Raw genomic sequence first — 22,692 nt, 5'->3', positions numbered from 1 at the left:
TGCAGTGGGCGCCTATAGGCTGAAAAGAAGAATAGATGAAATATAACTAATAATAATTTAAATACTGTTAATTGGTTTCATTTCAGATTTCTACACTCGTCTAATTCAAACAGACGCACGGATAAGGAAATTGAAACAACAGACTGAAGAAGCTAATCATATATACAGCTCTGTTGATAACACAAAGCCAATTTCGGACAGGTACAAAAGGTCCCTCATGTCGATCAACAGTCGATCGAATAGCGACACGCTGAGACGCGAAGTAGATTACGACAATAAGATAGACTTGAGCAAATTCAATCTGTTTTACCCTCCATTCGTCGCTGTAAAGGATTATGCAGACGTGAATCAAAAGCCTAGAATAAAGAGGTTGGAGGAGGATAACTATAATGAAGTACCATCCGGGATTCTGATTGAAAACAAAAAAGTGATGGTTCAATATGGACCCATGGATAGGAAACGAAATTTTCCAAAATGCTCGCATTTGCCGAAAGACTCTAAATCACACGAGAAGCAACTCAAGCATCCGTTTTATAAAAACTCACAACGACTAGATGAACTACTTGGTCATATTCTAGATAAAAACCTTGATAAGGTAATAGCGAATCCGTTCAACTTGGATCTGCTATTTGGAGAGAAGGAGAAATGCAAACACAAGCATGAGCAGAAAGGTACGAGCAAAAGCGAGGATGAAGGAGTAAAGCAAACAAAATCATTGGACGAAGGCAAAATTACAGGTGTCAAGAAGAAACATGTTAATTCAGATCCAAAGTCGAGTTTCTACGAGAAAGACGCCCTGCACAAGGATGAAGAGGAGGATACGGATGAGTTCTTTTTACCGTCAACAACCTCCCGCTACGATATCGTACTTAGCGTGTCTACCTTAATGTAAGTATTTTAATATTATATACTTGCTTTTTTCTCGGTTTTGCTTGCGTGGAACTCACCCAAAAAATAGTTTATTTAGTTTTTTTTTTCGTTTAAGAATTTTTCTAAGATAAAGGTAGCCCATGCTACTCCCTATTACATCAGATGCTTGCTAGTATAAGTATTGTCAATATCGGTCTAGCCATTTTAGAGAAACAGACAGTTTCAGAACAAACAGACAGACAAATAAAAATTAAAAATAAATGTTATCTTCTGCGCTGTATATATATTACATAGACAAAAATTTCTATAAGTATGAACTAGCTTGAATAAATTGAAACCAATTTAGGATGATAGGAAATAAATTTAAGAGCTTTAAAGTGGTGAATGTACACTAAGCCTTCTCGAACATCGCCACTATGACCAGATCTTAACTATGTCGTCAGTCCCACGCTGCGTCTGCCAGATTGTTGCTCGACTACCTTTCGTCCTCAACTTCCATCGGCTGCACGAACGATGTGCCCTTCGGACGAGCTATTCTTTTAGCTTCATCCGTGATCTGAAAATCCAATCCAATCTGAAAGTCCTTATTTTCTCTATTGTTCTCTGGGTGACCTTGAGTCTTGTTTTGAGTCCCGTCATAAGCGACCAGGTCTAGGATCCTTATGTCATCACTGGCAACACACATTGGTCAAACAAATTCGTCTTAGTAAAGCTTGCAGGAAGTCACTGGTTGAAGGCAGCGCAAGACATATCAGAAGGTCACTGTGGCAATCTCTAGAAGAAGCCTGTACCTTCTAATGGGCGTCTATCAGCTAAAAAGAGAAGAAGAGCTATACATTCATCTCACTAAAGCTTGGACACTTATTTCTAATCAACCTATTAAGTATGTTAATGATATTCCTAATGTAATATTTCTACTTCAGAAACTCCGATACTACTGAAACAGGTAAGATATCAAAGCACGACGCCGATGTATCAGTAAGCAAACGCAAGTTGCTGCAGATGAATGAAGAAGATGACGAGAACCTCGGCTACGAAGACTTAAAAGAAGTTCTATCAGACTATACGGATACACACGATGAAACGGACAAACAAGTTGAAAGAGATAAGCGTGCTCTGGTAAGTTTAAATAATTTTAATCCAGCTATAATGCACTGCAAGGTATTGCACTTTGTTATATCCAAAATATATACAATTGTTATAATAATAATAAGAGTAGTAGATAATAAATAACAAGGATAATTTACCAAGAATTGCTAGTGCGTCAGATCGGCTGGGCAAGCTAACCGCTCGGCGCAGGCGCATCGTGACGTCACACCCAAATTGCTGGCCGGATCATACACACAATGATCTATAACTCAAGTTATATGTACAAAAATGCACAATCATACTTTTTGAATTATTGTACATTGTTATTTTAATATTACGAACATACACTAGAATTTAATTTATTTTTATAGATTAGTTACTTCTTATAATATTAGCTACCTGCCAGTACAAGTAACGTCAAAATCGATCCAGCCATTTCAGGGATTAGCGAAACAAACATAAAGTAATACAAAAATTTTAAAAATGTACTTTTCCTGTATTTACCGTATATATATTAATTTCTTATGTAGAAAAAAGCGGCTACATTTATATTATAAACAGGCACACCAATTTTATTTATGTTTATAAATAAAAAAATTTGTGTGCTAGTAATAATGTTCTATTATACTTTTTTCTATCATAAATCGGTTAATGAAATTTGAACTACATTTGAACTACTTACAATTGAAGGTCGAAGACAGTTTCCAATAAGCACTAAACTATGTATATGTAGTCAAGGGTTATATGCACGAAAAAGATGCCTGCCGTTTTACCCCATAGATTTCCAATAGCACTAGGAAGCGGTAAGCGATCTGTCGCAATATCTGTACAAAGTAACTTATAATAATACGGGAATCCTAAACCACATCATATGAAAACTTCTACGTTCAACATCTTTCGTTATTCACATCTGTCACTCTTTTTCTGTGCATTTTGTCCAGATTTTCTCATACATCCCTCTCCTGTATTCCCAAGGTATCACAGATTTATTTTAAATCATCCCATTATATTGTTTAAGCGTTTAAAAAGCTTGGGAATGAATTGTTTCAAACTTGTTTCGTGCTCTTTGATCAAGACTTACTTGTTACTATTGTAAAATTAGGTTAAATGAAAACATTTTAGAGGAAGGTAATCTGTTTTCTATTAATGGTATAAGGTTAATTATAAAAATCGTCCACAGGACACTGAAACAAATGCGAAGGATAAATCATTAAACAATAACTACAAAGCTCCAACAATACATAACACGAATTGGAAAGGACCGATGCAATTGTATCCTGATGAACTGAACCTGATGATAAATAATGCAGCCATCCAAACACTCAAAGACGAAATGCTGAATGATGTAAAAAGGATGTCCGATGATAAGATGAAAGTCAAAACTGCTGACACTGACTACGTGGAAGATTATTTAAATGATAAATATTCAAAATTAGCACAAGCGTACAGTGATTACGGAGTCCTATCTGCGAAGAAAGAGTTTGTAACAATTGAAAACAGTTTACCATCCGTCAGCAAAGGCTACCATCACGAATACCGTAAGGAACCAACGCCAACAGAAAGAGAAGCGACTGCTAGAAACGAATCTTTCAAGAAGCGACGAAGTGCAAAATTGCGTAGGTATTTATTTCAAATATTAAAAGATAAAAGATTAATAATAAAATTCGTTGGGACTTTTAACAAAACTCATATCGAATGTCAACTTATTTAACGTAAATGCCTAATTGAATAAATATATTTGAAATTCGAACACATGAAAAGTGTTATTCTACCATTCATTCTAGATACATAGGTATTTTTGAATCACTATAAGAAATCTGAAAAAGATGTTTCCCGCTTTTCGTTGCTTAAAAATTAATATATGATCTCTGCTAGAATCTAATGTTAAAAATGTTGAACTATGGAAGGTATTATTATAAAATTTCTAGAAGTAAAACATTTCATAGGACTAGCTTTCTGAATATCGGTAGCGGTAGAGGACTCATGAACGTTTTTGCGGGTTTGATTCCCGGATATATATGGATACGATAATATTTATAAGTAACAAAAAGTAACTAATTAACCAAAGAAATTATCTAAAATTTTAGCCTCCCATGAGTATGAAGGTGAGAATTTTCAAATTAAAATCTACAATGCGTCAGATTCAAAAGAAATATCCGATATTTCTTCTCTGTTGAATAAAAAGAATAATAATTTGAATAAAGAAAACAAAATAGAAAATCTCATCAATAGATTCAATAACTTGAAGAAAAATCTGGTGCTCGAAGATCTAAGTAAAAGAAATCAACTTGAGGTATCTACTTCAAGAAAGCTAAGATCTTTAAAGTCTGTTGAAGATGATCTTGAACAGCTTAGATCAAATATAAGTGACAATAATACTGTGGAAAGTCCAAAAGAAATTTTGCAAATTTTTTCCGATTGGTTTTTGACCCTTGCCAAACTCTCTGGGGAGTATCAGGATAACTCCACGCAAATCAAGTGAGTAATGAGCCATTTTTTATGTCATCTGTTGTGTATTGTAGTGTTTTAGTGCTACTTTAAAGATACTACTAGAACTGTAACCGTCATAGCCCAGTGGATAAAGTTGAAAAAGCAGCGGACGCCTAGCGTGCAAAACAGATGACCAATGGATCAATTTAGATTCTGAAGCAAAAATTATAGACCGGTTTTAGTAAATAGGAAAAGAAAATAAGCTAGATATAATTGTAAAAATAAAACTGGAAATAATTGAGGCAAAATCGTGATAATGTAGGAACAGTGGTCTGTAAACGAAGATGAAGGAAGAAAGGTGATGCGCGGCAGATGATCTGAATATGAAGAAAGATAGAGATTGTGAAGGATGAAAGGAGAAAGTGAAATAAAAGAAAACACCACCAAAAAAATAATTTACCCGAGTTCTTTCCTGCCACACGCATGGCAGGGGAGAACGAGAAGTTCCCAAAATGGGGAGAGGGGGGCATAATAAAAAAAACAAACTGGCAAACGGAGCGTAGGACATACACACATGAAATGTATAGACGATCTTATTATAGTAGAAGATAGTGAATGCAGGCAGCTTAATACAAGCCGTAATGAAAATCTATGGGAAAACCTTTGAGGACGTCTTACGACTGATTGATTCATCTACAAGTGTACTAAATATTATCCTAACACGTCTTCTTTTGTTTTGATGTATATCAAATGCATGACAGCTAAGAACAGGTTTTTTTTTTAATTTACTCTGTAGTTTGTATGAAATAAAGAAAGTTGGTTTTATCGGCTGTTTTTCTTTCCATAACTGCATTGTGCCTGAACGAAAACATGGCTGAGAATTTGATCATATTATCTGAATATGTCGCCCATATTCATAATGAAATCACATCAAAATTTTTAAACAAGAAAGCGGAGCCAGTAGAACCATTACCGAGATTTGCACTATGCTACGTAAGAAAGGGACTAATATATAGCTACTTCCGCTATGCAGCAGTAGTCGTGTAATGAAGTGCACCGTTAATTCACTCAACACGTGATTCAGCTACACAGGTCATCTTCAGGAGTAATGTTACACCGATCAGTGCCAAACACCGAGTATCGGAGGACTGTGTAATTCGCATTGTTTGCCGCATGAGCATTTTTCAGCGGGCTGGCGGGCGGTGCACTTCGTTGCAAGACTACTGCTGCATAGCAGAAGTAGCTATACATTAGTCCCTTTCTTACTTAGGATGGACTTACACAAAGTAACGCCTAAATCTATTAGATACTATGCTTCCTATTGAGAGTTTCATTTATATTAAATAGATTTTGATTGGTCTTTACAAACATATACATTATAAATATCTGTAGATATATAAGTAATGCAAGAAATTTTAAATTTTTATCTCTGTTTACCTTCTTCCTATTAAAGTAATTGCTTTTGTTTTAGAGAAAACAATGCAACACAACCTTTAAAATCAACTCAAGCACGGAGTAACGTTACTAAAGATATCATGTATCCAATGTATGATGCCGACATGATAGATAATATTGGTCATCGATCCAGGGTGCTGATGACAATACAAGAAACCAATGAGAACGTGAACATTACATCACTATTAAATAAAACGAATTTAAGTACAAAAAAAATATCGCCAGCCATCAAGCCTAATAAAGAAGGTAAAACTTGTCGCTTTTCACACGTGAACTATATCTTAACAATTTTGATGATTTAAACGGATAAAAGCATAGTTCATTTACTGCCTTAATATTTGTATACGCTATCCAAAATTTATTGATTTTTGAAATCATAGATAAGGTATTTAATGGAATCAGGCGTTACCTCGCGGAAGTCCATCCTAAGTAAGAAAAGGACCAATATTTAGCCACTTCCGCACAGGCAGCGGCAGTCGTGCAACGAAATACACCGCCCGCCAGCCCGCTGATAAATGCGTTTGCGGCAAACAATGCGAATCACACAACCGCCACCACAAAATTACTCAACACGTGTTTCACCCTTCCACGGGGCATCTTCAGGAGTTATGTTACACCGATTAGTGCCAAACACAGAGTCCACTAAAAGAAAGAAGTCCATAGAAGGAAGTGGCTAAATATCCTTTTCTTACATAAATAAGGCAATGAACATGTAGTAAGAGAAAGCGTTTTAAAATCCAGATCACACGAGAAAAACAAATCAATGTAACATATTTTAAAGTGGTCACTTATACAGAGTGATTTAAAATGAGTGAAAAAGCTTTTTTACGTCAAATACACTATGCACTTGTGAACCATAAACTAGCTGAGGAATGAACAGCATATATAAATTTTTCAAGCTTTTTACACCTATTAACAATCAATATTTATTATTATTCTTTAACTAATAATATGAACTTTATAGATAAGCAGACAAAGATGACAAGTGTAAAAAGTAGTAAACAAACAGTTCCTGTACATGTTAAACTAAATGCAAGCAGTAATGTTAGCTTAACCACTGCAACACTTGACGTTAAAGACAATAAACCCGTTGTTAAAAGGAGTGTAGACAGCAACCTGATTTTCTGGAATGATTTATACGACGATGAGTACGGTGTTAAGATTGATTATTTCGACAACGAAATGAGGAACAAGCACTCGGCTGATAAAGAAAATTTCGTAAAACGCTCCGGGCAATGGTTCAACAAGAAATGGAAAAAGTTTGGGGACAGTATTCGCACGGGCTACAACTCGAATAAGACTTGGAGGAGATCTACGAAGAGGAAGAACTTGCGTAGCGTTACAGATCTCAGGTGCTTTAACATTATCATTATGCCAGCCAATGTTTACAGGTCTTCGGAAAGATCGCTACGATAAATTATTGATCCCTTTGCATTCAACACTATAACAACAGCATATAGCAACGAGTAACGGTAGTCCAGTGGTAGAGAACTGAGATGTGTGATAGTAGGTCGCAGGTTCATTACACAGGATATTTTTTCTTCTTTACTGCAAGACGTAAGTCTCCCCCAAAGATCGCCATGATGAACCCATTTAGTGACTCCTCACAACCTTAACCAAGTTGTTGATTCATCTAGTGGAGGCCTGGTCTCGCTGCGTCTACTGGCTTGTGGTCACCATTTGAAAACCTTTCAGCCCCAACAACATTATTAACAATTAATATAAGACATGTGATCTCAGACAATGTTTTTCGTTTGAAGACAAAACAAATACTAAAAAACATTTAGGTCTCTTATCAATCTGAACTATAACTTAGTTTTTATGTAAATTCGATTATCAAATGCATTTTTTTATTATAGACCTAAAAGAGATCCGAGTGGCTTGTTTTCTAAGAAAAAAGATGTGAGTATAATTTCTTTTTAATAGTCAAAAGTCTAGAGTTATTTATAGCACCCAGCCTTTTCAGGAAGAAGATTTGGACAAGCCGGTTGACTTTCGTTCCCTGACGGCGAAAATGAAACAGATTTGTCGGGAAGCGGCTCGAGCTGTTCAGAAAACTAGAAATATTAATGGTTAGATCAAAATGATTATCATTATTTCAATGATGCAATGTATACGGATAGAGATAAGAATGTCCCAGAAATTTCCAATAACTAACTTCTTCTTAGTCACTTCTTCGTGACTCAGGATCATCAAACACTTCCCCTACCACTTTTTTACAGGTTCTATTTTGTTAAAGTTTTAAGTAGCCATACACAGTGCTATAGCAAGGTTTTAGGGTCAGTCCGGCTAATAGGTGATCGTCATCTAGCTCATTACCCTCCGCATAAACATTAGCTTCTAGCTTCTCCAAATTATCCTAGCTTTTCTGTGCAATACCGCCTACACACAATAACTAACTAACAATAATAAAAATAATAAACTTAAATTTGTAGGACTCCGAAGGTAAGGCGAAAGAGGTGAGGCGACGTATGGCAGTAACATGAAGAATGAAAGATTTTGTAAAGGATGTGAGGAAAAGAGAGAAATGAGTGAGTAAAGGAACAATAAGAATAAAAAATGAAAAATTAATTTTTATTATTATTGTTTACACTCATTGTAATGTTACTGAACAGGGACAACAAAACAGAGGGAATGGGTATAAAAAAAAAAACAAAAGAAAAAGAAACAATAATAGAGGAATAGATAGAAAATGTAGAGAAGGAAAGTATGGAAATGAATGAAAGGTGTTGTGAAGGAAATTAGAGGGAAGAACGAAAAGACATTGAGGAGGATGAAAGATGAGTATCGAAATAAAACAAAAAAATATTATTTTAATAAAGGCCCTGTCCTTTTGTGATAAGGGTTGAACCAGAGAGGCCCAAAAAACAGATCAACGGACGAAAAAAATCAAATTTTTTCCAGTTTTCGTCATAATGTTTCAACTCATAAACGCCCTGTAAGTATGTGCACGTGTATAGGCCAGATATTTATGGGTAGATAAACCATAATCGCCACACTTGGCAGGCGGGTCAGCAATCGCAGTGTGATATTATAGTACTCAGAGAACGCTGCTGCCCATCACCCTGGAAATTTCTTTGTTTGCAGTAGCAATCCTAAATAATTAAAGAATAAAGTGTAACAAAACCCGTGACGTACGATTGCAAGCGTCCGACCATCAGTTTCACTCGTAACATATCTACTTCAACACATAGTTATATATAAAAACTAGCTGATCCCGCAAACGTTGTTTTGCAAAAAAAATATTTTTAATTTTCAATTTAAAAATAAGGTTTGATCGTAGAGGGTTGTATGTATTGTTGTATGTTGTATCATAATAAAATAAAAACCAAAAAAATTGTCTAAAAAATTTAAAAAAAAATTTAGGGGTGGACCACCCTTATCACTTAGGGGTATGGAAAATAGATAGTAGCCGATTCTCAGACATACTGAATACGCATGTAAAATTTGGTAAAAATCGGTCAAGCCGTTTCGGAGGAGTTCAAGTTCGAACACCGTGACACGAGAATTTTATACATTAGATATATATAGAAAATAGCTTAGAGTAAAATTTGTTATCTATACTTACTTGCATATACTCTGGAATATATATCGTATCGAAAAGTAAACTATATGTTAGTTAATACAAGGTTGAAATTCCTTTTACTCGCACTAAGCGTTTTGCTAATACTTTTATAGTGCGAACAGTCAAGGAATGGAACAACCTTCTGGCGTCATTGTATCCAGCTAGATAATTGCAAGTCTTCAAGTCAGGGAGTGAATAGGTTTCTATGCAAGCATGTAGCTTCGTAGACAACCTCATCGCTTAACGTCAAAGTGTTTTCATATAGTCTATTAAAATTATGTAAATATATGTCTGAATTCTTGACTGTAGTTTTGGGTTTATTTATTTGCGCATTCTTTTTACTACACGTCAATCTAAGATGATGAGTAAATATTGTAAAAATTATAGAATTGTGTAATAGTAACAAATAACATAGAATAACGCATCTAGATTTTAAAATAAAAAAATTAAACCCCTGTATATATTCTTTATCAGTTCGGGAAGAAAAAGGCAGCGAGTATGGAGCAACATCTCTGATGCAGCAACTTGTGAAGCTGATGACGGATTTAGTAGACTTTCAAGTTCAGCAGAAGACGTGCGCGAGTGAGTCGATTTGACCTTGTCGATGGTCCCACATATTTTAATTCTACATGTTCACTAACTTACACTGTCTTATCTGTTTCAATAGTATTGAAATCTTGATATTTTGACACACAAATTTCTCGTCTGTCATTATTCCTAAGGATAAACAGGGTGATTGCTTATAAATATTAAAGCTTTAAAGGGATGGCTGTAGAGCTCATTTGTTGTAATTTATACATATAGGTATATAAATGTGTATATACATACACACATAAATACCTATATGTATAAATATATATCGCATCTATATACATTTACGAACACCTAGCGCCATCTGTCAATGCCGGCCGAAACCACAGTCAGTGAAAGTTCCGTCATCCACATATATAACGTGTATATAAATATTATACACATATGTATAAATTAAAGCAACAATTATATATGATGATTGATTATGGATGTAAAATCTTTATTGGGGGTGAATGTTTACCTCATTAGTCAAGCAAGCCTTTGGCTGACAAATATATAGTTTTATCTATTTAATGGAATTAGGCGTTATTTTGCGGAAGTCCATCCTAAGTAAGAAAAGGACCAATATTTAGCCACTTCCGCACATGCAGCGGCACATGCGCACGTATTTCACACACAGAGTCAAAGTGCCAAACACAGAGTCCACTAACTAATCGGTGTAACATAACTCCTGAAGATGCCCCGTGCAGGGGTAAAACACGTGTTGAATGATTTAACGATGGTAGTTGTGTAATTCGCATTGTTTGCCGCATGCGCATTTATCATCGGGCTGGCGGGCGGGTGCACTTTGTTGCACGACTACCGCTGCATGTGCGGAAGTGGCTAAATATTGGTCCTTTTCTTACTTAGTTTTATCTGACAGCACAAAAAACTTTTACACTTATTTCAGATCTACCTGTATAAATCACTCTGAAATATGTACAATTAATTTATTTTTGCAATTAGAATACGACAAGCCTATGACTGTACAAAGTACAGCGACAGAGAGTAAACATAAACAATAGTTAATTTTAATATGTTGTGAATAATCTTAAAAACGCTTTTTCTATATTAATATGATAAGACTATTTACTATTTCTTTAAACATTTTGTACATAACCATATCATACCTGTATACTTATCTATAAATAAGTAATAGATTTTCACCTATGTACTAACATCACAATATCTCTGGAACCACACTGCCTAGAGACTTTAAATTTGGAATGAACATTGTTTTTGCGAAGTAAAACTCAACTAAGTACAAATTTTAGTAAATTTCACCTGTCAATCTGTGTATATAATAAAGTTCGTTGAACAGATGGAGAAAGGCAAGTGTTTAAGAGATTGCTGTTAATAACTGTTGATTTTCCAGAGCTGCCACCAGACTTAGAAGATTTTTTACAATGGCTTACATCTACTTCAAGTTCAGATGATTATAAAGACCAAAGATTAGATATGATACTAAGCGGGGCCACAACCCATGATTATAACTTGTATAAAACCAAAGGTTAGTTTTGCAATGGACGATATTAAAATAATTGATAAAGATAATTACTCTTTCCATGTTTAAATTACTCGGCATATCATCTACCACTTAATGCTTTACCAGATTCAATGCCATCAGAAGTGTATGTGGCGCCAACAAGAGATGATCAGGATTCCAAAGCGGAGTGTCACGCTATTCTGAGTGAAGTTCAGAATCTTCTAAGTCAGTACGACGAGATGAGTTACGAAGAAAAGGTTTGTTCACAGTTTGTTACTCTTGTGTTCCCCTGTCGTGTGTAAATGGGGACATTTTTTACTACAAAATTGTCACAATTTGTTTTTGATATTTCTACGCTCCTCTTTTGTCTTTCTTACTCTTTTTGTTCTTCTCATTCTCTTCCAATACTTTACATACCTTGTCACCTATCGTACATCGTCTCTCTTCCTTCACCTTCCCTCCAGAATGCTGTAATAATTCTAAATTTTTTTTTTGGTCCTCATTAATTCTTATATTTATTTAACTTTTAATTTGTAACCTCACCGTTACTGTTACACATTTCTATATCACAGTTTTCATTTCAGTTTTTCTTAGTTTGTTCAATATCAATCTCTCTTCTTTTGACTTACGTCTTATTCCTTTTTATTATTCTATTATCCTTTATTATCCTTCTACAGTACTCCAGAAAGATCTGCCCACATCTCGGCTATCTAGCGAAGCAATGTTACTTTTCGCCAAATACGAAACAGCCGGTGAAAAAACAAAACTTGATTTGTAAATTATTAAGTACTTTGTTACAATATTCCAGTTATAGGGTGTCCATTTCTGAATACATGACTTACACATAGATGTCCTTTACGACTGTCCTGCATTTGGTGTGTTCCGAAGAACTTAATTACATCATCTGTTCATCTTGTAATTGGATATCCTGCACTGCGCTCGCTGGACCGTATTCTCCATTGAATATTAAAGCTATAGGATACTTCAACTAAAATTAACCCTTGCTCATCTAGATTAAGTGCTTTCTGGGTTAGGTGTGATGTAGTTATAAGGACTAACGATATTGCAGTGTTTATTCAAACAGATGATAATATTACAGAGTAAGCTGACGGGTATCAAGGAATATCTTGAAAATCAGATGGAGTTTCTAGTGAGACTTCTTCCTTCATACAGCGAATACAACGTAAGTAATCTGATTTTAAGGTTAAGTTAGTAAGGATTTCTAGTGACGACGTCGAGCCGGTTGACGCGGGGTGTTTTTTTTTTTTTTTTTTTTTTTTTTTTTTTTTTTTTTTTTTTTTTTTTTTTTTTTATTCGTACCCCTATCTAGTTTGGGACAGGGTCTTTTGTATCAATATAATTTTTCACATTTCTTATTATTTTCTTTCTCTTCTTTCTTTCCTTATAATGTCATTTCTTTCATTCTATTTTCTATCTTTCATTCCACAATTCATCTTTCTTTCTCATTCGCCCTATTCAGCTTTCATTCTTCCCTCTTTTCTTATTAATAATTACATTTTTATCTTTTTATTTACATTTGGATTTCTTATTTTATAATTATTTTTTATTTATCACAGTCTTATTTCTTAATTTTTTCCCATTTTATTGTCGCTTTGTTACTTACTTATGTTTGTCTTTTATTTATTTCTATTGTTCTTTTAACTATTTCTTTGCAGAGGGTTATGAAATCTTGCTGGTATTCTCCGCCTATCAGGGAGGCTATTGACTCCTCCCTGATTTGAACCCCAGACCGGCACTCGAAGCCGAACCGGAGTCCCCCGAATGCGGGACACCGGGCCACAAGGTGGATCACGGTCTGGTCCACGCCCGGTTCACAGAAGCACGAGGGGTCCTCCTTGAGCTTGAACCTATGAAGGTACTCAGAGAACCCCCCGTGCCCCGTGAAGAGCTGGGCCGAGACCGCGTCCACCTCGATGCTGCGGAGCACGCGGTAGGCTGAGACGGCGTCCGGGAAAAACATCCTCGTTACCGAAGCCGTCGTTCCTTCCACATACCTCCTGTTCCATTCGTCGAGCGACTCCAGTCTCAGTTGCCGCTTGACGAATGAAACAGGGCATCTCTCGTACTCTGGTCGTCTTTTACTCTTCAGGGCCGCTTCCTTGGCCAGCTGGTCCGCCCTCTCGTTCCCCTCCATCCCCGCGTGCGCTTTCACCCAGAACAACCTTACATCCTTCCCTTTCTCTCTCGCTTTCATTACATTCTCCTTCACTCTTAACGCTAAGGGATGGAGGGTGTCCGATCTTGCGACAGTTTCGAGAGCGGACCGCGAGTCGCTCAGTACGGCACAGACTTGCGCCGACTCGCCGGCCGCGTACCCTGTTGCCTCAGCTAGAGCCAGCAGCTCTGCCTGGTATACGGTGCAGAAGTTGCCCAACTTGAGTTTCTTTGTGTATGACTCTACGGCGCCCCGCTTGACGCAGAACGCCGCACCCACCTTATCCTCTATGCGGCTGCCGTCGGTATAAATTACCAGATCGGCAGCCGCGGTGGCAAGTCGGACTTCCTCCGCACTTTCCCCCAGACAGGAGAACTCCACACCAACTTGACCAGACGGGTGTGGTAGTCTCAGGTAGCTGACCGGTACCTCCAGGTCTCGGTCCTTTACCACCTGCCGGGAATGACCCTTTCTTATTTCAAATAAGCGGGCTGCTTCTTGGACCCGAAGGTCCAGGGGAAGCAACCCGGCAAGTATAAGGGCCGAGTGCAGGGACGCGGTCCTGTGGGTCCTCGCGATCTTCTGCGCGAAGCCCCGCTGGACCGCGCCCAACTGCCTGCGGACCAGCAGCTTCCTAGCCGCCGGCGCCCATGCACTCGCTGCATACAAAATCGTCGGCTCCAGCACCGCCAGATACATCGTTCTGATCACCTCCGAGTTCAGACCCCAAGATACCTTCGCAGCCCTGCACAGCTGACGATAGAGGCCCTGTGCCTTCTTGCTCACGTTCTTCACGTGACTGTTGAACGTGAGCCTATCGTCAACTGTGAGGCCTAGTATCCGGACCTCCCCAGTCCGTCCAAGCGGCTCACCCCCCATGCTCAGTAATGGGTAGTCGAACTTTAGCTTGTTGGTTAGCACCATCACCTTGGTTTTGTGTGGTGCGAACCTCAGCTTATTCCTGACCCCCCACTCATGAACATGGGCGAGAACGGCGTTGGCCCGACTCGAGATGTCCTGGGCCTTCTGCCCCGAGAAGACCAGCACGACGTCATCTGCGAACGCCTGGCAGTGTGTCCCGGTCTTTGCCACCTCCTCCAGGAGAGGGTTGATGAGGAGGGTCCAGAAGGTTGGGCCGCCTACGGATCCCTGCACGCACCCCTTGGTGGTCTCTCTGGCCCACTCTGCCCCCGCGTACCGTACGGACACCTTGCGATCGCTAAAATAGCTGTCAACAAGACGCCGCAGATTCGCGGGGCAGCGAGTCTCTGCCAGTCTGCACCGTATAGCAGGCCACCAGGCGTTATCGAAGGCTCCCTCTATGTCCAATGATACCAGCACTGCGATCTCCTTCTCCTTCAGCCGGGTTCGCAGATGCTGGATCAGGTCATACAGGGAGTCTTCGGTACACCTCTGCGGCATGAAGCCGTATTGGTGGCTACTGATATACGGTGCAGTGTACCACCGGATCCTACGGACCATCATTTTCTCAAGGACCTTGCCGAGAATCGGCAAGAGTCCGATGGGCCTGTAGGATTTCGGGTGCGTGTAGTCCTCCTTGTCCGGCTTCCGCAACGCTACGACCACTGCCTCCTTCCATCTCGTGGGGAAGTGGGAAAGCGCGAGACACCGGTTGGAGAGCGCGAGGTACAGAACGGGGTCCACGGCGACGGCCGCACGGCAGATGTCCGCGGTGAGTCCGTCAGAGCCAGGTGCCTTCTTGGCGTTGAAGGTCGATACGGACCATCGGAGCTCCTCCATCGTAAACGGGGGGTCGCATGTTCCATCATGGTCCCCCGAATTGACTTCATCGGCTTTAGCTCTTACAGTTCTGTGGTCCGCATTGTCCTTCCCGGGGTCGTCCTCCGGGAAGAAAACCTCCGCCAGCAACCTGGCTGATCCCGCTGCGTCCAGCACTTTACCTGACTGGACGAGGGGGACGTCCTCTCGCCTCACCTCCGTGCGACGCATCACACGGTGGATCCCGCCCCACATGGTCTCGCGATCCTGTCTCTCACAGAAACGCTTCCAGCTATGGGTCTGAGCGCGCCTCGCCTCAAGGCGGTATGCCTCCTTCGCGTCGCAGTACTCGCGCCAGACCAGCTCCTTACGAGCCGGCCTCGCGGCCCTGATCCTTCTCTTCTTCCTCAAGACATCTGCCTTGAGGAGAGAGAGCTGTTCGGACCACCAGGGCAATTCCGTCCTCTTCCGCTTGGAGACCTTCGGCAGGACCAACTCGCAAGCGTCCCTCACGGTTTCCACATACCGACCGACCGTGCTGTCCAACGCCCCCTTTTCGGTGATCTGATTCACCTCGGTAGGCGTCAGACAGCGATCCGATAGCAGCCGAGCGACAGTTCGATGGAACTCGCCCCAGTCTGCCCTACGGGTAGTGTACTGCCGTGTGGTCCGCTTGACGTCCGTGCCTTGGGACCTCTCAAACTTCAGATTGAACACAATTGCCCTGTGGTCCGACGAGGATATGTCGTCCACGAGGCTCCAGCCCACCGCTCGGTCGAGCAGGGTGGTCGAGCAAGCAGTAATGTCGACGCGACTGGAGTAATGCTTACCGCCCCGATACGTATCAAACGTCGGCTCAGACCCCTGGTTCAACACGTGCACTCCCAGTTGGTCGAGGGCGGCTGCGACCTCCTCCCCCCTTCGGTCCGTGGACCGGCTACCCCACCAGGTGTTATGCGCATTGACGTCGCCACCCAGTACCACGTTGGCTGTCCCCAAGCCCTCCACGGCCGAGCCGATCCGGTCCAGGTATGGTCCGACGGGCGTATTAGGCTCCAGGTAGACGGACACCACCCCTATCTCCCAAGCCCCAGTCCTCAGCCTGGCCGCAGCAACGTTGCCAGACGTGAGTTGGGGACATTGAGTGATATCGATAGTGTCGTCGAATAGCACAATGGCCGCCTTGACAACCTCCCCGTTGCCTCGCGCGACACATTGTACCACCCTTGTCCCTGGGTAGTGCCTCATCTCGCCAATAGCGCCGATATACGGCTCCTGGACCAATGCGAACGCCCAGCCTCTCTTCGGCGCTTCACATATCAGCTCGGCAGTAGCGAGCTTGGACCTTTGCAGGTTTAGCTGCGCCACGCGGTACTGGTGGTGCCCTGCGCGGAGAGTGCGGTGAGTCACCTGGGTGCCCTTAGCAATACGCTACGGACGCCCGTGCTATGGTGTCCCACTTTCTCCGCACAGGACAGTCTTCGTCAAATGCGCCGTGGTCCCACCGGTCTGCCTTAGCTAGTCGGCAGTTCCGGCAGGCGGGAGGTTTCCCGGCTTGCCGATCCGGACACTCGGCGCGTAGGTGCCGGCCACCACAATGGCTGCAGCGGTCTTCGCTCTCCGCGCAATGCCGTTTGGTGTGGCCGTAACCTAGGCACCGAGTGCACTGGACTAGCGGGGAGTGATCATGCACCCGCACTCGCTGGAGGTCCACGTGCATGTAGCCCGCAGCCGTCAGCCGTCCCCAGAGCGCAGGCGACACGCGCATGACCACATGGATCGTCTGCACATTTCGCGCCCTCCTCCTGAACCTTACCTCCGCCCTCTGATCCTCCTCAGAGACGTCGACCAGCAGGTGTTTATTTTGGGTCTTAATGGCCTTTACTATTTCTTCGTTAGTATTATAGGCCATTACGTCTCTGAGCAGAACCAGTGGGTCCTTGTTTTTGACCTCTGCAAGGTTCAGGTCCCTGCCTGCCCTCCTCAGCCCCTCACGCACCCTCTCCAGCTCGACCTCTGAGCCGCAGCCCAGGATGACCCGACCGTCCCGCACCCTGCGGATCCGGTCGACCCTTATGCCGGTCTGGGTGGCGTTTAGAGCTTTCCGTATTTTTCCCAGGACCTGCTCGCCCGTGTCGGTCCCCGACGAGACCGCCACCGAGTGCTTAGGTTCGCACCCCGGTGGCGGTCTTTTTGCCGGGCCGGCCGCCACGCTCGCGTACGTGCCGGGAGGCTTCACTTTTTCTTGTACTTTTGCAGCCACGAGAGACTCCCTCAAGCCCTCCAATTCTTTGGTATTGGCTTCAAGGAGTCTCGCGTGGCTGTCTAATTTCTTAAGGAGCTCGCACTGGCTCGCCGGCAGGGGGTTTGCGGGTGGATCCTTCACTACTGCTTCCACCCGTTTCGCCCCGCTCGCCGGCTGCTCTACTGGACTGACGCGGGGTGTTGAGGCCTTCCACTCGGTGGACCAACCACATAGATAAGGTTGCTGAAGTTGCTAGATGCGGGCACTGCAGTACCCGTTATAGCGAAGATCTTTGAGGGAGGCCTATACCTTGCAGTGAGCGTCCATCGGCTAAAAAGAAGAAGTTTAATTTTAGTAAAAATCATTAAATTATATATATGTTATATGTTGTGTGTGTAAAGTCGACTTATACTATTCTCATGAGGCATGATTTCCTTAATTATTTGTTATGACTAAGGGTCATATCCAATCATACCAGTCTCCACTTCCATCTTTTCTGTTCTTGAAGAGTTCTGTAAATTTTAAGAATTACATCCAGTAGCCCATTTTACTCCAAGCGAATTTTGCTAATAACTCCTCATAACTGTTGTCACTGTTCATGTTGGCTTTCTTGGAACTGAGCAACGATCGTTTTCCACAGTTTTTTTAGTACTATTTCCTTGAGGTTATTAGAATGTCCTTAGACCTCTGTAAAAAATTAATAATATAAGTGCTATTGTTATTCCAATTATACTATAGTTAGAAACATTAATTAAATCGTGTTCATTACATGAAGTTTTTATTTTTGTGAAGTGTATTTGGCGAAAATTAAATTTCGATTTTTTGGATCTTTGAACCCTTTAAGGTCAATTGGTTTTGCATCACTTGTAGAGAGAGTAGAGGCTATAATCTGCAGTTCAAGTCCGGATTGGTGAAGGTCATTTTTCGAATCTACGACAGAAGATTGTAATCCGACTCGACCATTAGGCTACTAAGCCTCAAATGAAATCTTATCATTATCATCACATAAGCTGGTATATGCCCACTGCAAGGCATAGACCTCCCCCAAAAATCATCACGTTGATCGGCCGCGACTATTAATATGTCGTATCTACTCATTGTCGCTATTCTAGAACCTTTCAGCCCCAATGGACGCTGATTGTACCCGCTTACTGCCACTTAACACTAACACTTCTTTGATCAGCGGGCTGGCGGGCGGTGCACTTTATTGCACGACTACTGCTACATAGCGGAAGTATCTATATATTGGTCCTTTTTTTACTTCTTTGACCTACGTTGTCGACCTTCTACGGATTTTCTCATTTCTGATTCAATCACGCATAAACTTCGAGTATAATGCTCTCTATTACGCTCTGGATCATCTTCAACTTTATTGTAAGAATCATCATAAACAACCATATCTCAGATTAATATATTATCACCGAGAGAAACAAAATATACTTATAATTATTTTCTTTACAGGTACCAATACAGATGACGAAATTGCATAGAAAACGCAAAGTGCCCCTTCGATTTAAGCGCCAAATGTTGACAAAAAAGGGAAATATTAGAAACCGGAACTCAAAACAAATAACATTCACGAATAAATTACATGTATTTACTAAAAAGGGGGACATGAGGCATTCGAAGGCACCAGATAACGCTGTCAATACGTTCGTTAATGAAGTTAGGATAAAGAAAGAAGTTGCAACTGAGAAACTAGAAAAAGTACATAAAGACAAAATTCAATCTAAGATAGTTAAGACCTAGAAATTGGCAAAGGACTCGATTTATTCTACTATTTTGACTATAGTAGATTTCTTATATTTACTCTCAAAATACCCGAATTTTTTCACCGTTGACATTAAATAAAACTTGCAATTTTACTACGACTTTAATGTAATCACCTTTCCATGCCTATTAGATTTTCGTGTACAGTTTTGAATTTTATATCTACTTCTTTATTACTCTCGTAGTTTAATAAATTTGCTTTGTCCTATTGTTTATAAAAGATTTTGAAGGTTAGAAAACTCTTTTGTATTCAAATTTAAAATTATAGATTCTTCTTTCACTTTTCTATCGATTTATCGAATTATAAATTTGGCATTCACTTCTATATTTGTGAGCATTGTGTATCAGATATATTTGCAGCATTATAATGCAACCTTTTTTAATGATGTCACTGGTAAGTTTAGTTTTTATTTTTGTAGCAAAATTTGGATAAAATATAAAGTAGACGAAGCTGGTAATCCTGTTAAGTTACTAAGTCTGCAATTCTAAACAGTGTGTAAACATATGTGATGTTATAGCTTCAATTGAAAAGAAATAGACCAGTTGAGATTGAAGTTTTTATCAAAGTTTTCAGTTCGAGATTTTTTTATTCTTCACCATTGTAAGTAGGTTTGTCTACGATCACTTTTGTATTGTTATTGTTAGTTTTGAGTTTCACATCCACGTGTAACGGTAATGCTTTAGTTTGGATAAACTGCTGCGATCGATACATAACGGAAAGCTTGAATGTTTCCTTCTTACAGTTTTACAAATGTTTGTTTTATGTTAGGATTTACTTTTAATGAATTGTAATAAAGTAGTTTATTTCTACACGTTTTATTATTTTGTCTTCATTTTTAAGTTTAATTAACATTTCTTGTTTATTAACAATTCTTGTTACTTTTAACTTTGTTTTAGCTGCAATGTCGAGCTTCTCATAAATTTGCTGGTTTATTTCACTGTTTTGGTCAATGGAAGCAGAGAAGATGTTGTTTACGTATATAATTCACAATGTGTTCGTGATAAGAATGAAGCTTGATAACATATTTTAGACCTTAACCGCTAGTGCTTCAGAATAGATTTTAGACAAACTTTATTTTTTTTTCTTTTGGGTTTGTTTCTTTACTCATAAGTAAAAGTCGTGAGAAGTCTAGATGCGGGCAGCGTAAAACAGATCATCGTGGTGATCTGTTTTACGCTGCTCAGGCGTCCGTTTAGTGATAAGGTGATGAAGACGATTTATATCATCATCGACAATGGATCATTTATAATTGTCACTTTTTGCGTCATAAAAGGATTCCTGAAGAATGTAAAATACCAATAAGACTATAGGTAAAATAAATAAGAATGAAATAACTGAATTATATATTCGTATGTGTATGGTGTATGTTTGTGTGCGTGCATGTGTAGGAGTTACTAAGAAGCACACACAACACCCGTAAGAGAGCGGCCGCCCGCTCCCTAACCACGAACAGTTTGGTCGAACCATGTTTGATCCGGATCTCTCGCTGGCTCGCCTGTAGTCCACGCTGCCATCCCAAGCATGCATGCACACAACACCATCACAAACAAAAAAGAGTGCGGTTTACTACGTGCGAACTTCTTCATGCAACTGATACGCTTCACCAGCTTTTTTTGGTTTTTAAGTTCACGGACCCTTCCGCTCTGTGAACTCAGCTCTGCTGAAGCTGTGAAAGGCCCCGGACTAACAGCAACAACATCCACAGAGAATAGTTTCACTTTAATTTGTTATTAATTAAAATAGGTGCAAAAACTTTAAAGCTTTTTGCTAGAAAATAAGCTATACATTCACCATCTTGAAGCCTTTCCACGCTTATAATAATTCACTCTGAATAGCTTCTTTAACTTTGTAGATTATTTTAAGGAGACGTAACTATATATGATACCTTCCAGGCTTTGTATATTATAAAATTGTATCCATACATCATTTATAACCGCTTAGAACGTGTAGTTAATAATACAGGGTGCTCCTGCATTTTATTGCGCGATACCGTTTGCAGACGGAAGCTTAAAATATTTAGTCGTAGCTGGGTATGCTTTTACGGTATTGCATGCGCTTTATTATGTCCGGAGGGACGGTAGTACTTCTGTGCTTTCTGCGCTGTACAGCTGTAATTGCGTCTGCTACTCGCGGACGGGAGCTTTCATTATTTTTTCTGTTGTGCTTTTAGAACGTCCTGTGTAACAATCAAGCTTTTTATCTGCAAATCGTGGTTTAAAAGTAACATATTTTTATTGTATTTTGTTTTGTTATATGTAGCGTCTGCAGCTTATATAACCGATGGTTTTTAGTGCAGAAAGGTTCACTAGTAGCGACCACGATCTGCTTGACGCCGCATCGGTTCCTACTAGGTGGACCAACATATTCAAAGTCAAAGGAAGTCGTTGGATGTTGGCATTACATGTTATTGTGGCGATCTTTGAGAGAAGCCTGTCTTCTTGTGGGTATCCATCGGCTGAAAAGAATAATAAAATATATTGTATTTACGTAAATATCATATATCATAACATCCTTCAAAATGGTTTCGGCTGAATGATATTAGAACTTTTAACAAACAGACGCTTGGCGAATATTATAGACAGTCCTACCACCTGGGAAATAAAACAACTTACTTTCGTTATGCCCGGAAGTTATAAATGACAATTTCACCTTACTTTTTGAACACTGTAGTGTAATACATAGACCGTTTGTATAACAATGTCACAGTTATATTCTAACCATGGTAGTTGCAATGCTTGTAACGTCCCACATTCGGGGGACTCCGGTTAGACTTCGAGTGCCGGTCTGGTGTGAAAATCAGGGAGGAATCAATAGCCTCCCTGATACGAGAAGAAAAAACCAAAGATGAGTTCCTCCTACTCTGTAGAAAAATAATAAGTAAAGTAATAGATAGAAATAAAAGAAATAAAAATGTAAAAACGACAAAAATAAAAAAATAATAATGTAAAACAAAGTAATATTGTAATAATCCTTTATATAAAAAAATAAAAATGTAAAAGAGTAAGGATGTATGAAAGGTGTTACAAAGCGAAAGGGAAAGACAGAAGAATTGTGGCAAGAATGAAAAGAACGATGTATGAAAGACGATAATGAAAATAAAAAAATATGTGAAAAAATTAAATCATGTTGAAATTGTCCCTGTCCCACACAAGATAGGGGGTACGAGAGGCTCCCAATAGCGGGGACCACTATGTTAACGAAGAAAAAAATACACCAGGACCTCAAGGTTGAAGGATGTGTCTTATACCATCACTTAAAGGGACCTTTATATTTTCGTACATAAAAAAAATTCGTA

General features: G+C 40.0%; 1 protein-coding gene across 1 annotated transcript in view; it reads left to right on the top strand.

Moving 5' to 3' along the window:
- Positions 1–22,692, top strand: part of LOC137923052 (uncharacterized) — a 73,034-nt gene that overhangs the window by 36,358 nt on the left and 13,984 nt on the right. Inside the window, exons 8-18 of the mRNA XM_068766174.1 lie at positions 87–888; positions 1,794–1,989; positions 3,140–3,579; positions 4,192–4,437; positions 5,861–6,090; positions 6,809–7,196; positions 7,771–7,916; positions 9,884–9,991; positions 11,355–11,489; positions 11,592–11,722; positions 12,565–12,648. Of these exons, the coding sequence (XP_068622275.1) occupies positions 87–888; positions 1,794–1,989; positions 3,140–3,579; positions 4,192–4,437; positions 5,861–6,090; positions 6,809–7,196; positions 7,771–7,916; positions 9,884–9,991; positions 11,355–11,489; positions 11,592–11,722; positions 12,565–12,648 (2,906 nt within the window). The remainder of the gene's footprint in view (positions 1–86; positions 889–1,793; positions 1,990–3,139; positions 3,580–4,191; positions 4,438–5,860; positions 6,091–6,808; positions 7,197–7,770; positions 7,917–9,883; positions 9,992–11,354; positions 11,490–11,591; positions 11,723–12,564; positions 12,649–22,692) is intronic.

Source organism: Battus philenor, unplaced genomic scaffold (genome assembly GCF_028537555.1).
Source record: "Battus philenor isolate CCGP_79_NKW_IND1 unplaced genomic scaffold, ilBatPhil1.0.hap1 SCAF_20, whole genome shotgun sequence".
Classification (NCBI taxonomy): Eukaryota; Metazoa; Arthropoda; class Insecta; order Lepidoptera; family Papilionidae; genus Battus; species Battus philenor.
Note: the sequence above shows the minus strand (reverse complement) of the source record. Positions and strands in the feature narration are given on the sequence as shown.